At 40.0% G+C, this 16,298-nt stretch overlaps 1 protein-coding gene across 1 annotated transcript in view; it reads right to left on the bottom strand.

Annotated features, from left to right (window-relative positions):
- Window positions 1-9,571, bottom strand: part of prdm5 (PR domain containing 5) — a 101,226-nt gene extending 91,655 nt beyond the window's left edge. Inside the window, 4 exon segments of the mRNA XM_084067124.1 lie at window positions 282-450; window positions 6,437-6,559; window positions 7,839-7,922; window positions 9,370-9,571. Coding sequence (XP_083923250.1) covers window positions 282-450; window positions 6,437-6,559; window positions 7,839-7,922; window positions 9,370-9,462 — 469 coding nt within the window. The 5' untranslated portion in view covers window positions 9,463-9,571.
- Window positions 9,572-16,298: the final 6,727 nt, after the last annotated feature.

The raw sequence follows: 16,298 nt of genomic DNA, 5'->3' as shown, positions 1-16,298 counted from the left end.
ATATATATTTCGGCCATTCGAAAATAGCCGATCTACAAGCACACTATGTGTTGTGATGCGATGCATTGTGAGCTTGTAGATCTGCTATTTTCAAAAGACTTTTATACATTTGAAAACTTGAAATGGGACATTCTGAATAATGAGTACTTGCTACTTTTGGTACTTTAGGTACATTTTGATGCCAATACTTTTGGACTTTTTGAATTCTGGACTTTTACTTGTAACAGAGTGTTTCTACATTGCAGTATTGATTATTTTACTTAAGTAGAAAATGACCGTACCCATTTCAACGACATGCTTGGCCTCGCTGCTGTCCTCATCTTCATCCTTGACCACCACCTCCTCCTCTTCCTCCTCCTCCTCCTCCATGTCACTGTCCAGGTAGCCAATCAGGAGCTCCGTGTCCGACTCGATGTCGTCCACCGCCAGGTAGAAGATGTTCTCTCCATCCTGAGGGACAGCGGAGACGTGGGGTTACTGTATGTCTTTGACCCAAAATAGCCAATCAACAAGCTCAGAACGTGTCACAATGTGACTTGTTCTGAGCTATTAGATATGCTATTGACGACGTGGGACACCGTTGTACGACTATACGACAAAATTGGACACATTTCTGGTCTCCAGAAGTGGGTTTGACGTCAGATCTCATGGATGTTGCTAGATCTCGCGAGAGTGTGTTGCTGACACAGACAGGTCTCGAAAAATGTCAACCCCCCCTCTTTATTTGTGAAAAAAACAAGTTTAATATCAAAATGTTCTGAACATATACGTATGTGACTTGTAAAGAACTAGAAGTTCGGGCCGCTACGCGGCCCGAACGTCTAGCGTGACGCGTCGTTCACTTTGCAGTGCCACCTTACAGGCACCTCACAGTGTGAGAGAGAGTTTTGTGCTCTCCTAAATCCACGGCAGGCTTTGAAAGTACCCACTTCAGAAAGAGGTGACGTGCATCACCTCTCCAATGACCAAAACCCACTATGGAAGCCGTCGAACTGCGTCTCATCGTGATGTCAGATTACGTCACACTGGCGTGATTCAAATTGTATATATATAGATGTGTCACATCCTGGGTCTGTCCCCAGCCCCTCCCCTCTCCTCTTTGGTCTCTGATTGCCTAGAGACTCTAGGCAATCTCAACTTAGAGTAAACGGCCGACACCCGCAGGTGAGTCCACTCTAGGCTAGAGTGGACTCACCTGCGGGTGTCGGCCGCGCCTAGTAGGCTAACGAGCCTCAGAGACTAGTTAAGACTGTATGTGACTGCTCTCTGTGGTTGATAGTGGTGGGAAATAACGTTCATTTCAGTGAATGAACGATTTCGTTCACAGCAATGATTTGTTCAAATGATTTGTTATTATTACGCCGCGTGTACAACCCACCCTCCAGTCCTGTGTACGAGGGGGAGGGGATGGGGGGAGGGGATGGGGGGCATGAACGATAGCGTGAACGTAACACTTTCAGGAAGCGAACGAGTTTGTTCACGTTCACGGCAATGAACTAGTTATTTTGAACGAATCGATCGTGAACGACCAATCACTAGTGCTGGATCATTGTATTGTTGTTCGTTGTTCCGGATTTCCGTGTATTCCAACGTGTCCTGTATGTCGCCCTGTGAGGTGTACCTTATTTGTTATTATTTAAGTAAAGATGTGGTTAAACTGTCCTCCTTGGTTTCCTGCGTTTACTTTAAGTTGAGTTCCTGCATATGGGTCCTAAAACAGCCGGGTTCCTAACAGAAGGAGTCTAATATTTTCTTCCTTGACCATGGGGAAAACGAATCGCTCATAATCTGTGTTCCTGTTCACCTCTCTCCCTTAAGAATGAATAGACTCATGACCTACTTGTCGTCTCCTTAAGAGGCGAGCGCCTACGTTACACAGATACAGGAAGTCCAGCAGAGTTTGGCAGTCTTGCTTTCTATTGATTTGTCTTCGGTATAAATCAGGCTTAACGATGGATGGTTTTAAAGTCATTACGCCCAGGCGACGCTTGATTAAGGTCGAAGGTCAATAGCTCAGCCTTAAAGATGGTGTCATTAACGTGCCTGTCCCTAAAGGTCAACGCTAATAAAATCAAAGCGTCGTTTGGCTCCAGCCGTGGGATTCCTAAACGCACATAAATATTAATTTGCGAGAGCCAAACCGCGCAATAAACGTCAGCGCTGATGAAGCGCAGAGCCTTGGCGCACGTGAGCGACCTTTTAAACGGCCAATCACGGCGTGGAGAGAGAGAGAGACCTGAAACGATCTTTTCTGCTTTTGATTTGTTTTTTTGTCTTCCTCTGTGAGGACAGGAATCTTCCTTGAACTCTGGTGACATTTCCCAGAGCCGGCGTGTTGCTAAGGTCAACGTTGATGTCTGGCTACTGTTGTTGATGACAACATCAAACGCTTCATCCAAAGCCTATATGCTACAGAGATTGAATAATAATAATAATAATAATAATATTAATATTCAACAACTCCAGGATTTGATTTAAAAAAAACACTGCAAAATCAATCCGTTTATAGGTCAGAATAATCACAAAGAACTGACACTACGGAAAATTGTTTCATATATAACTTACGTTACGGTGGTGAAAAGTATCAATACTGCAATGTTAAAGATACTCATTCCAAGTAAAAGTCTGGTATCCAAAATGTAGTAGTAGTAGTAGAAAGTAATGTAGTAGTAGTAGTAGTAGAAAGTACTCATTATGCAGAATGTCAATCCATTTCAAGTTTTCAAATGTATAAAAATAGTTTGAAAATAGCAGCTCTACAAGCTCACAATGCGTCGCATCGCGACACATTGTGAGCTTGTAGAGCTGCTATTTTCAAATGGCCGAAATGTATAAAGGGCTGAAGTGGGTAATGTATGTTTGGTAATAATAATCAAAATCTACAAAGTAATTAGTAACTAAAGTTTTCAAATAATTGTAATGGAGTAAAAGTTCAACATTTGACTCTGAGATGTAGTGGAGTAGAAGTAAAAGTATAGAAAATTGGAAATACTCCAGTAAAGCCTCAAAATTGTACTTAAGTACAGTACTTGAGTAAATGTACTTAGTTACTTTACATCACTGGAGATTGGTTCACAGTTTTTCCTCCGAGATAAACATCTGGGTACAGTTTCCCATTCCTAGCTCAAGTCTAGCTCATCTTTAGCCTCACTTATTGCTGTTACAATATTTACACCAATGAGATCTGTGGTTTCTCACATCTCGCTTCAAAGACATTTTCCTAGTCAAAGAGCTACTTTTTTGTGCGGTGTAAATAAACAGCATGTGGGACCATCTACTGGTACATAACTGTGTTGTTACACTAATACCACTTCCAGAGCTGGATGACTACTTCCTTTTCACATGTCTCCTGTTTACGCTGCCGCTAATTAGGCGCTGGGGTGTACAGTAACTAAGTATAGTTACTCTCAAGTACTGTACTTGAGTACAATTTTGAGGTATGTTTACTTTACTGAAGTATTTCCAATTTTCTGTAGTTTTACTTCTACTCCACTACATCTCAGAGACAAATATCGTACTTTTACTCCACTACAATTATTTGAAGACTTTAGTTACCAGTTACTTTGTAGATTTTGATTATTATTACAAAACAAACATTAACCACTTCAGCCCAATTTAAACTTTGGCTATTTGAAAACAGCAGATCTACAAGCTCACAACGCTGCGTTGTGAGCTTGTTCATCTGCTATTTTCAAAATATTTGTATACATTTTAGACATAATGATAACTTGTGAAACATTCTGCATAATGAATACTTATACTTTTGGTACTTAAACTATATTTTGATACCAATACTTTTGTACTTTTACTCAAGTCATTTTTTTATTCCAGACTTTTACTTGTAACAGAGTATTTCTACATTGCAGTATTGATACTTTTACTTAAGTAAAAAAAATGTAGGGACTCTTTCCATCACTGCCTTCAAGTCACCGTTTTGACGTTTGGACACATTTGTCCCGAGAAGTCCCAATATGCCTTCTGGGGAGTGAGACTCCCAACGCAACGTCATGGAAGACAGCATACAATGATTGATAGGCGTCATACTTGTAGTGTGGCCAGTCTCCTGACCAAGACGCGACAAGAATTTATTGCAGCCAGCCAGTATAATCTGACATGGTGACCACCATCGTGAAAGACAGAAATAAGTTGTGTAGTCTGATCCCAGCATTATACTGTAGGTGAAATTCTTTAGCAACAATCTACAAGCTCACCTTGTTGTACCCCGAGGGGGTCCTCAGAATTAATTCAAGGGGGGGTCGTCACATTTGTGTGTGATATAAGAACATTTAAAAAGAAGAAAAATGTAAATGCTTAGTGCTGTCAAGTGTCAAATGAATCTATGAAGCCATCAAAGCTGCAGCATCACCTGGAGACAAACCATAGTCAAAACCTGTAGAACTAGTCTCAAGTCTCTCAACAGTCAACAGACATTGATGAGACAATCAGCTAAATATGGTGAGATTAGGAATGTTAACAATTAATCTATAATCGATGAATTGCCGTTAAGAATTTACTTTTTTAAATGTATCGATTTTCAATTAATTGAAAATGGTGTATTTGTTTTTGAAAACTTTTTTTTCTTTTTGGGCTATTGAAGGTTACAGGTATGCATGGTGTGTGTGATATTAAATGTGAGCTTACCATAATCACAGTAATCCTTAATCATATTCCATCATATTCAAGGGCTTTTGATGAGAAATGAGACAGACTATTAGAGCACTGCAGAGGGGAGGTGCGTGTGTCCTGTCCAGCTGATGCCCGTTTACGCTCGTTAATGTTATATACATCAAGGCAATTATGTTTCTGCACTCATTTTCTCTTTCGAAGAATTTCCTTTTGGTCCTAAAAATGTGTAGACTAAATTGGAACTATAAAGCTGATGAATGGGTTCTTTTTCCTGATGGGATGAATTGGTATCTCGACCTGAAAATGTATTTTCTGTTTATTTAAGAGCTGGAGAGATGGCCCATTACTGAACAAATACATATCACTTAGAGCATCTCTAAGTGGTTAAGTCATAATAGAAAGAATATCAAATTTGTCTGATAATAACAGATGTCAGAAACCAGGCTACTACCAACCACACATGACCATAGCGTCTATTTTAGCCAGTTTATGACCTTGCTGAAAACTATTACCGTCATAAATTTACACTGGTGCAATAAAGGCACTGTAAAACAATAACAATAACCTCATCTGAACGCTATTAAAGTAGTTATGGTCCCGATAACCACACAAACAGCAGGAAAATGTATTTCTATTCCAACATGAAGAAGCGGTAGAAATAAGCCGAACTAAAATATATACTTAAGAGCTAATGTCAATAAGAATGGAAGGGCTTTCAGCCGTATTCTGTCTATTTTGGCCGACGGTTTCGACCAGAAGAAAACTGTTCTTCCATTCAGGATTTCTTGAGAGCCACGATGCGTGAGGGGCCGCACTGACCAGGTCCTGACAGATGAGTATTTCTGGACAGCTTTATCGCTGTGTCTCATCCCAGCCCTTAAAATAAGTAAATATAGTACCAACTGACCACGTAATGTATCTTATGTTCTAGCCAAATAGAACATAGTGATGTATCAGCAAAAGTCTTTTTGTGCAATATGTATGTCTTTGTAATACAGTATGTACTTCTTGTACGTCCTTAACGGTTGCACTAATCAAGTTGGGAGTAGATAGTTACTGATTCCCATATTGGTTTCCCATAGTGGATAATAATCAGCTGTTTTAGATGTTGCAGTTTATTATTTCCTATACGTTCATTACAATTAGAAAACATAATTATGGCTACAGAAATAGTACTTGATGTTGTTCGATGTGGTCATTAGTAGTTCACCCAAAAGATGACTTATTTTCTATCAATTACACACCCCATGAAGCCTTGAATTCATGGATTTTTTGTCACATTCCTAAGGTAATAAGTTGATGACTGGGTGTATTTCCGGTAGGAGACACAAAGGGTCTACTTTAAGTCTCCTACCGGATACATCAAATTATTGACCTAGGAATGCGACCCAAAAAAACAAAAATTCATTAATTCAAGGCTTCATGGAGTGTGCAATTCATAAAAAATAAGAAATGTTTTGGGTGAACTACTCCTTTAATTATCCATTGCACGTTTTGTGTGATGACGAGACTGTGTAAATGGAGTTATAACTGCAGTTACATAGCAGTCCATTTCTAGTCTTCCGACCCTTTAAAAAGCGCTTTACAGCGTACTTCACATTCACCCATTCACACACCGATGGCGGAGGAAACCATGCAAGGCACCAACCTGCTCATTAGGAGCAGTAGGTGTTCAGTGTCTTGCTCAAGGACACTTTCGACACACAGCCAGGGATCAAGCCACTCTACTCTACCTCCTGAGCCACTGCTGCCTCCAGACAGATAAAAGGTAAACGTGTGTCACTCTCTCCATGGAGAGGAGGAAATGTACCTGAATGGCTGCCAGGTTCTTCTCCTCTTGGGAAGGTGCTTGGTGGACGAAGCGCAGCCAGTTGGCGTAGCGCGGGTTACTGGCATCTAGAATGTAGAGTGTGTCTCCTTTACTGCCTCGAACCTGACCACACGCACGCACACACACACACACGCGCGCACGCACACGTGCGCACACACACACACACACACACACACACACACAATTACATCAACATTAAAAAAATACAAATAGTTGCATAGTTTTTTCCACCTCATTTCATAGAACTGCTTTAACCCATTAAGGTCGGGAACACATCAGTGTCATTTTAAGATTTATTTGGCTATTCAAAAATAGCAGATATACAAGCTCATAGAACGAGTGCCGCTACGAGCTTGTAGATGTACTATTTTTGAAATATCGTAGAAATGTGTGCAAATCTTTGAATATATATATTTTTAAAGCGAACATTTGTAACTCAAATCTTTGCTTTTGGCGGTCCCTGGAACAAAACATTTGAAAAATGTTCTCTTTATAAAATATATATTCAAAGATTTCCACAAGTTTTTACGATCTTTCAAAAAAATAGCCAAATAAATATAAAAATTACACAGATGCGTTCCCAGTCTTAATGGGTTAAACTGCAGTGACTTACAAGCTGTTATGAAACTACACAAAAAAAATACTTCAGCTTAGTTTACACACCTTTAATGGTTCTAAATAGCACAACTTGACAAAGGGGAAGATAAGATAGGTGCTATAATGCCTCTATGATTATGAGCCAAAGAACCACTTTTAGTGCAATTAGCACTGTTTGTTTTTACAGTGTTTTTAGTTACTATCTGTATCACTCCATTGATTATCACCAAGGAAGTTCAATGGTATTGTCATGAGATTATTACTAATGTGTTTATGCTAACTTCTCAAAGTGGGGTCCAGGGACCATCGTGGTTCCATGTGGAACGTGGAGAGTTATGGGCATCCTTGAAATTACAAACTACAAAGTTTGAGAACCAATGCTCTATTTGATAGAAAAGTTCTACTATTTAACCCATTAACCCATCAAGATCTGAGGCCGATTCTAAAAATGTTTTCTAAATCCTATTTTTTTTTATCAAATATAAAAAACATTTAGTTCCAGGGACCTCCAGAAGCAAATATTTTAGTTACAAATGTTTGCTGTAAGAAATATATATTCAAAGATTTGGACAAAATGTTGAAGATTTTTCAAAAATAGCAGATATACAAGCTCATAGCCGCGTTATGAGCTTGTATATCTGCTATTTTTGAATAGCCAAAAAAATCTAAAATGACACAGATGACTTCCTGGATTGAATGGGTTAACATAACAGTGTTGCGTGTGGTGTTGATAGAATGGTATGAGGTGAGGTTCAGGAGGTATTTGTGCACGTGTAGAAGTCACCTCCCACATCAGCCTGGTGTCTGAATTCTCGTCCACCTCATTGGGCAGCTTCTTCTCGCCTGCAAACGGGCCAAACTTTTCTCCCTTGAAAAACAACAACAACAACAACAACAACAACAACACAGACATATTTTCCCATGAATGAAACCACTACAACACAATACAGGGTTCGTAATGTAATCTAAACACCACAGGATTATTGATGAATGTTGAGTAGCGTTTAATGTTTAACAGGAAATGTTGACTCCATCCCTTCTCAGTGGATCTTAATGTGTGGTCCGGAGACCCCCCCAGGGGTCCTTGAGGGGGTTCCAGGGGGTCCCCGGCTCAATGATTGATAGTTAACCTAATCTAACCTCTAAGTAAATACAACTAGAGAATGTACAATAATGATCAGAGTTTACCTTTATACCTACAGTACAAAGATAGCAAAGGAATTCTGGACCAAATGACAGACCACCACTGACAGACCACGTCATGTCTAACACAACACAACATGTTCTTTAATTGGGGTCCCTGAGATAACAAATCTTATCTGATTGGGGGTCCTTTAAGCCTTGCCAATGCTTTCAATGCTTTTAATTAAGACCCTCAAGCTAAACACACACACACAATCCAGGGGGTGTGGTCAGAATGTGCTGTGCATGAATGAAGTATTCATGTTCATCTTCAAAACCAATTCCACCCTCCCCTTCCATAAAGCAACCATAACACACTGTTAATAAACTCATCATGCAATGAATCCCCAACTCATTTCTCTTAACAAAATGTGTTTCATAGCACATTGGCCGGGTTACAGTACGCCCACACTACCTCTTATAACATTAAAATAAATAAAAGCACTTTATAACAAGATGGCTATCAAAGCTTTAGAACTCTTATTGTTGTATGTGATATGTAAACATGGCTACATTGTAGCAGAGCATTGCAGACAGTGGATACATAGTGAAACAACTGGATACAGTATCTAATGTATCTACATGTATCTACATGTATGTGATGTATGTAAACATGGTAACATTGTATTGAGACAGTGGATACATAGTAGTGAAACAACTGGATACAGTATCTATCTATCTACTCTACAGACAGTGAAACAACTGGATACAGTATCTATGTATCTACAGACAGTGAAACAACTGGATACAGTATCTACAGTATGTATCTACAGACAGTGAAACAACTGGATAGGATACAGTATCTATGTATCTACAGACAGTGAAACAACTGGATACAGTATCTATGTATCTACAGACAGTGAAACAACTGGATACAGTATCTATGTATCTACAGACAGTGAAACAACTGGATACAGTATCTATGTATCTACGTGGCACTTCACGTCACTGATTCTCAGGCTGCTGCAGCTGCTGTTTCTTCCAGAGGGTGAAACACATTCTTCTGACAGCAAAACGCGACCACAAAACGTTTCATTTCTTATGTTTCCGCACGGTCGTCAAACGCAATGTAATGTGAGTTAAATGCTGCTAAACTTGTATGTGTTTTAAACGGGGACCGAGCGGCTACGAACCTTTTTCACTCGTCTCTTCGTGTAAAGCCCGACCCCATCCTGGACTCTAGACGACTTCAGAGAGAATCTGTCTGGCACGTACATGCCCAACATGTTTGTTACTGGCAAATCGAACGTCCTCTACACTGACAACCACATAAAGACAGTTAAAGAGTTTGTTTTCTGTTGTTTTGGATGTTTTCTCCAGTTTCTCCGTCCAGGTTGAACTTCTCCTGCTCCTGCCGTAGCAATGGAATGCTGCCTCCTGATTGGTCCAAAGTTTGTAACCAGAGGCTACCTTTTTTCTAGCCCTGAAACATGGCTGACAGTCCTGTAGGAACTTCAACCTGGTGTTTGCACTTTCTCCCTTTTTGGTCCGTACATCTACATAAAAGTTCAGAATTCACATATAAAGGGCTTACCTTATGGCCACGGATGTTAAGATGATGTACGGGTTCCCAAAAAGTACCCGTATTTTCTGTATTGTTCAATAAAAAGCATTTTAATCCGATTGGTGGCCATTTCTCCCGTATGTTTTCAACTGCGTGACCCTATCGGTTGGGCGATGTACTGCACTCTGATATATTATAACTCTATGAGAAAATAGCCACCAATTTGGATTAAAATGCTTTTTATTGAACAATACAGAATATACAGGTACTTCTGAGGACCCGTACATAATCCTAACATCTGCAGCCATAAGGTAAGCACCTTATGTTTGACACTTGAACGTGTATGTAGATGTACGGACCAAAATAGGAGAAAGCACAAACATTATGTTGAAGTTCATCCATGACGGTCGTGACAGACGACCGTCGTGAACCATGGCTACCTTTTTTTTGTCACACAGAATACAGTCAGGATGAACTGTATAGCTTATAATAATAATAATAATAATAATAATAATAATAATTGTAATAATGATAAACAATAATAATAATAACAATAACATTATTATTAGTATTATTAATATTATTATTAAGTATACAGTGTATGAATATAAGGGATAAAATAAATAAAACATTCTAATAAATATAGATGCCCATAGAAGTCAGTTTCTTTACAGCAGCTTATGCTATATTGACATGTGGCTTTCATGAGTAGAGCAAGCTCTGCCTACTGGAGCCCACTGTCTGCTCCTAATAGTGGCAAGTAGCAAACAACTAGTGGCAAACAAACTGACACTGTGGGAGCCAACCCAGGGCAAAGCCAGGAAAGGCAAGAAGCTGGGGAGCTCAAGACCCTGATGCTAGATAGCAGATAGGAGAGTGTGGAGGGCAGCGATTCAGGAGTCCCGAGTTGGTGTTGGCTAAACCACACTCTCGCATTGGTTAGTATAGTATTGGTTTGAAAATGTACTTACTGTAAAGTACCAAAAGTAGTAAGTAGCCTACTCATTATGCCGAATGTCCCATTTCAAATGCATAAAAGGTAGACTAATCTTTTGAAAATAGCAGATCTACAAGCTCACAATGTGTCGCATCGCGACACATTGTGAGCTTGTAGATCTGCTATTTTCAAATGGCCGAAATGTATAGGGCTGAAGTGGTTAATGTATGTTTTGCAATAATCAAAATCTACAAAGTAACTAGTAACTAAAGTTTTCAAGTAATCATAGTGGAGTAAAAGTATAATATTTGCCTCTTAGATATAGTGGAGTAGAAGTAAAAGTACTGACAATTGGAAATACTCCAGTAAACTAAAGATACCTCAAAATTGTACTTAAGTACAGTACTTGAGTAAATGTACTTAGTTACTTTGCACCACTGTGCACATACATTCTGGGTCTACATCGTCCTTGGACGAGCCTTCCAGAGGAGCAAACTTCAGGATTCTCTGAAACTGGTGCGATTGGTCTCAATTGAGACATTTAGGGTGCTTCTCGAGAACACACTACATAGTGACTGCACCTGCTTCATGTAACTCTATGTTTATTTGCATCTGTGACACTGTAATATGATTCAAATGTTTGTTATTGTTTTTCATTATGTATGTATTGTATTTTATATGCCGTTATCAGGGCGTCCTTGAAAAAGAGAGCCTGCTCTCAACGGGCTTCCCTGAGTAAATAAAGGAAAAAGAAAGAAAGAAAAAGATCCATTAAAGGTGGTGCCTGTGTGCGTGCGTGCGTGTCATTAGGTATTCTACATAAAGACATCATCACGCAATTGGGTGGGATTCAATTTGCCATATTAGGGAGATCAACAGTCATCAGCTTCCTTGATTGGCCAACCCAACTGATCGGCTTTGTGGATTGGCCAACGCGTTGCGTGACATTTGTGCCACTGAACCAATATATGCGATAACACACACATCAGAACTCCTTTGTTTCTCAGAGCAAGGTTAAACACATTCAGTCATAAATAAATCTGATTTACAGCGTGATTTACAGTGTGATTTACAGCGCGAGAAATGTTCTGCTGGACGGTGCATCTGCATGGAGGACCACGGTTAAACGGTTCTTCTGCTGTAGCAGTAGAGAACAAGGTGTACACCTTTGGAGGGCTCTATGATGGCAAGGCAACACGGCTCAGATTGATGTCCATGTTTTCAACACAGTGTCTTGTCAGTTATGATATTTGGTCGATTTTACTCAACTGAAAATTCGGGAACTCGGGATTTTTTTAAATCTCCAAACATCATTATCAAATGTAACTCCACCTGACGGGCTGATTTTGTTTATTTTTGTAACACAGTTCTTACAATATAAGAACTAAACAAAATATAAACTAAAATAAAAATACCATAGGGTCGTCTTAGAATCGCATCATATTATGATGCGATTCTAAGACGACCCTATGGTATTTTCAATAGAAAAAATACTGCACTCTATATTGTCAAAACATTTCAAACTATTTCTAAAATAGACAAAATAGCCAATCTACAGGCTCACCACGTGTCGCATCATGGCGCATTGTGAGTAAATCGACTGTTGTTTGCTATTTGTCGGACCATGAAGTACACCAGGGCTTAAGTGGTTAAAGTGTTGATCAAATGGAATTTCCTTGTTGTCTTTGTAAATAAATAAGGCTATGTACTGTATGGTATGTGATAAACAAATTATCAGCCGGCATTCGTCATTGTCCTCATTATCCGACCGTATGATAATATATCACCACATCATCCCAGCAATGGACTGTTTGTGCAACTGTGGTCACGGCCAGTGGTGGAAAGAGTACCCACATTTTTTACTTAAGTAAAAGTATCAATACTGCAATGTAGAAATACTCTGTTACAAGTAAAAGTCCGGAATTAAAAAAGTAAGTGTGAAGGTTGGCCGATGGCTCAAGGCTCCAGAAAGGTTGACAAAGTCCAGAATGTAGGTTTGGGTACATTTATTTCTCCCAAAACAACAAACACCAACAGTCCTGTGCAGTATTTACAGTGCAGGCCTAGGCAAAATTCATAGGTTAACCGAAAGGAATACACAATGATAAAGATGTCTAAATGTAGACTTAGAAAAAATGGATAACTGCAGTCAAAAAGACGAAACAACTCAGGCAGTGCTATACCAGGCTATCTATACCATACTACAACTAAGGTCCTGCAGCTCTCTCCCCTGACTGTTGTCTGTTGCCAGCCAAACACACACTAAACTTGGCTCATCCCAACCTGCCCTTTATACCAGGTGGATCCTACCAAGACAATGACCTGTAATTGGTAATCAATTAACTCCAATAAAGCTACATTATGGGCCATTGTGTTATTTACACAATTACATAAGGAATTTACCAACAATTCAAATACATTTCCCAAGCACCAATGAATTCCCACACTTAAAACAGAGTACTCTTAAACATGGACAAACACCCCTCCTCTACAGTACTTGGCACCTCCCAAGCAAGCAGGATTGCAAGTACTGCAGAGGAGAGACAGGTGACAAACAATCACTCATTTATTTCACACAGTTTTCAAATATATAATAGAAAACCTTAAAACCATTGAATAATCCTTGTGGTCTTTATCAATGCACAGATGTCCATGATGATTGTAAGAAAACATGCAATACAAAACTAAGACACTTCCAAGCCGGCTTGCTGTTAACTGGAAGCATTCATATAGTTTGTGTGCATGCAAAGTTACTGTTCTTGTCTATAGGGCACGGGTTGCCCCGTGACAGTAAGTAAGAGTAAGAGTAAAAGTACAAAAGTATTGGTATCAAAATCGACTTAAAGTACCAAAAGTTAAAAGTACTCATTATACAGAATATCCTGTTTCACAAGTTTTCAAATGTACAAAATGTATGAAAATCTTTTGAAAATAGCAGATCTACAAGCTCACAATGCGTCGCATCGCGACGCATTGTGAGCTTGTAGATCGGCTATTTTCGAATGGCCGAAATATATATAGGGCTTGGTGTGTTTTGTAATAATAATCAAATTCTACAGAGTAAATAGTAACTAAAGTTTTCAAATAACTGTAGTGGAGTAAAAGTATAATATTTGCTTAGTAGAAGTAAAAAATAATAATAATAATAATGAAAATTGGAAATACCCCAGTAAAGTAAAAATACCTCAAAAAGTACAGAACTCGAGTAAATGTACTTAGTTACTTTACACCACTGTTCAGGGCAGCTAGGCCAAAGCCTGAGAGACAGAAGGAGCGTTTAGCCTCAGGCTATCACAGCACCATGAACAATGAGCAAGCTGCCAGGTCAACGGCCTTTAAGCTGTAAATAATCACTCACCAGCAGAACACACACACAGTATTTGGGACAAATGTCTTTGCACTAATTGTACAAATTGTATGTTCTTTGGACTGCGTCTATAGCGTGGCATTTCTACAGTTCACCACGTGATATGTACTGCTATTTGTATATACTTTGGCCATTCTGATGTATGTATGTATGTATGTATGTATGTATGTATGTATGTATGTATGTATGTATGCATGTTTTGTATGTATGTACAGTATGTATGTATGTGCTGTATTATCTGTATAACCTCAGTTGATCATTTAACTCTCCCATTTATATTCTGTATATTCTATATATTTTCCTCTGGCTACAACATATAATTACATATCATACTAAGTTAAAATACCACCAAAGTGGGAAAAGCGACACTCCAAAATGAAGGATGGAAGACAGGCTCAGATGCACATTCTATTTATTGAGAACGTTAATGCGTTTTCGGCCCCTAATAATAAATGCATCTGCGCTTTTTACACTTCGGTGGTATTTGAACTTAGTTGTATTCATAGCTGAGCACCGACTCCATGCCTAAACAAAAAGGCTTCCAGAGGAATGTCTATGTATTTGTGTATATTGATCATGTTTCTTGTGCAACTGTAAGTTTATTTAATTATTTCTACGCTGTACGCCTATTTATCACCATATATCATGAACACACCATCCAATCATCCCTAAATTAGAATTGCATGTTGAGGAGCCTCTGATACACCACACCTCCAGAAGTGCGTTCACATCTAGTTATAGGGGGGGGGGCGCACAAGCGCAAACAGTTGCACCTCTATTTCATCCTGCAGCTTCCACATATCCTGGCGTCTGCACCCCGACACTGACATAATAGCCCTGGAGAGTAAACCCACCCTGGCGGGGATCTGCGCTCCGAGGAACACACCTTTTTAGCTGTTACAGTGATCATGCTGCTCTCTTGGCCAGGTCACTCTTGGAAAAAAGATTAGAATCTCAATCAGACTTTCACCTGGTTAAATAAAGGATGTGAATGAACTAAGTAGCTCTGTTGCTCTCGTGATAACGACAACACTTTTCCCAGCCTGGCCTGACATAGTGCTTTGTCTGTTGTTGTTGGTGACTCGCCTACACCTGATCCACTCTCACTTTCCTTATTCTCTTGCTCAGAACCATTCATCTGAATTCCAACCTAAATTACAGCCGCACACTAATGCCACGGCCGTTCCGGTGCCAATGCAGTACATGTGTTATGAATTTCAGTCATCACATAATATTCACAGTGAGTTCGGTTGCTCAGGATTTATGACTCAGAGGAACGACAGTTTTTTGGAGGACTCTCTCGCAGGACGTTGCGTTTTAAGCCAGGAGCAGACTAAATTATATAGTTCTGAAACCCCGTGACCTTCCACCGGGCCAAAGAACAGACCCGTACCTTTCATTTGAGTCACCCACCGACATGATGATACAGAAATGAGGGGGTTGAATTAGGGCCCACATCCTCCTCAGCCCCCAACGTGACCGGGTGTACGCTCGCTCCAAAAACAACCAGGTCGCAAGGCAGACATCACACTGTCTAAATGACTCCCACGTGAAAGACGGTGGAGCAAAAATAAACAAATAAGACATTTGGCTCAAAGGCTTTGCCCTGAAGACCACAAAGTGTGCGAGGAGGGGGGAAAAGGCCCCGGTCGGTCCATCTTAATTTGTTGACTTTCCCCCCGAGCGCAGAGAGACGACGGCAATCAAGCGCACGCCGATGACGGCTGTTTGTGTGTGTGTGCACCATTTTTATTTTTTTCTTCTTCTTTGCACACCTCTCCAGTAGATCCCTTTTTTCCCTTTAATCAGCAGTGTGTCAACGCTATGGCGGGCCCGTGTTTATGTTGTTTATAGCTCTTGTTTATGCCAACGGCTTCCTGCTGTATTGTGGCCCCATGCTCAGCGGGCCCCGCTGATTGGTCCGTGTGACCGGCGTCGGTCGAGGAGGGTTACCGCAGAGACTGTGAGCCATGATGTTCCTGTTTACCTTAGAGTCAATGAACTGCTATAAATTGCACACTGCATCTTCGTCAGAGGATGGGTTTCCATTTGCTTTGCTGCGACCGGGGTTTGCAAACTGCCCACAACTGCTGCTAGTTAGACCTGCAGAGTTCCTCAAACTGGAATTGAAATGTTTTTGTTTTTAGGATCAGCTATTTATTTATTTGTATTTTTCCTCCCCGATTTACATGTTATGCCAACTCCCCCCATATGCAGTCCCTCCCTGTCACTGCCAACCCCTACTGTTTGGTCT

The sequence above is a fragment of the Gymnoscopelus microlampas genome, assembly GCF_963454915.1.
Source record: "Gymnoscopelus microlampas genome assembly, chromosome: 9".
Classification (NCBI taxonomy): domain Eukaryota; kingdom Metazoa; phylum Chordata; class Actinopteri; order Myctophiformes; family Myctophidae; genus Gymnoscopelus; species Gymnoscopelus microlampas.
The sequence above is the reverse complement of the archived record's forward strand: the minus strand, read 5'-3'. Positions and strand labels throughout refer to the sequence as shown.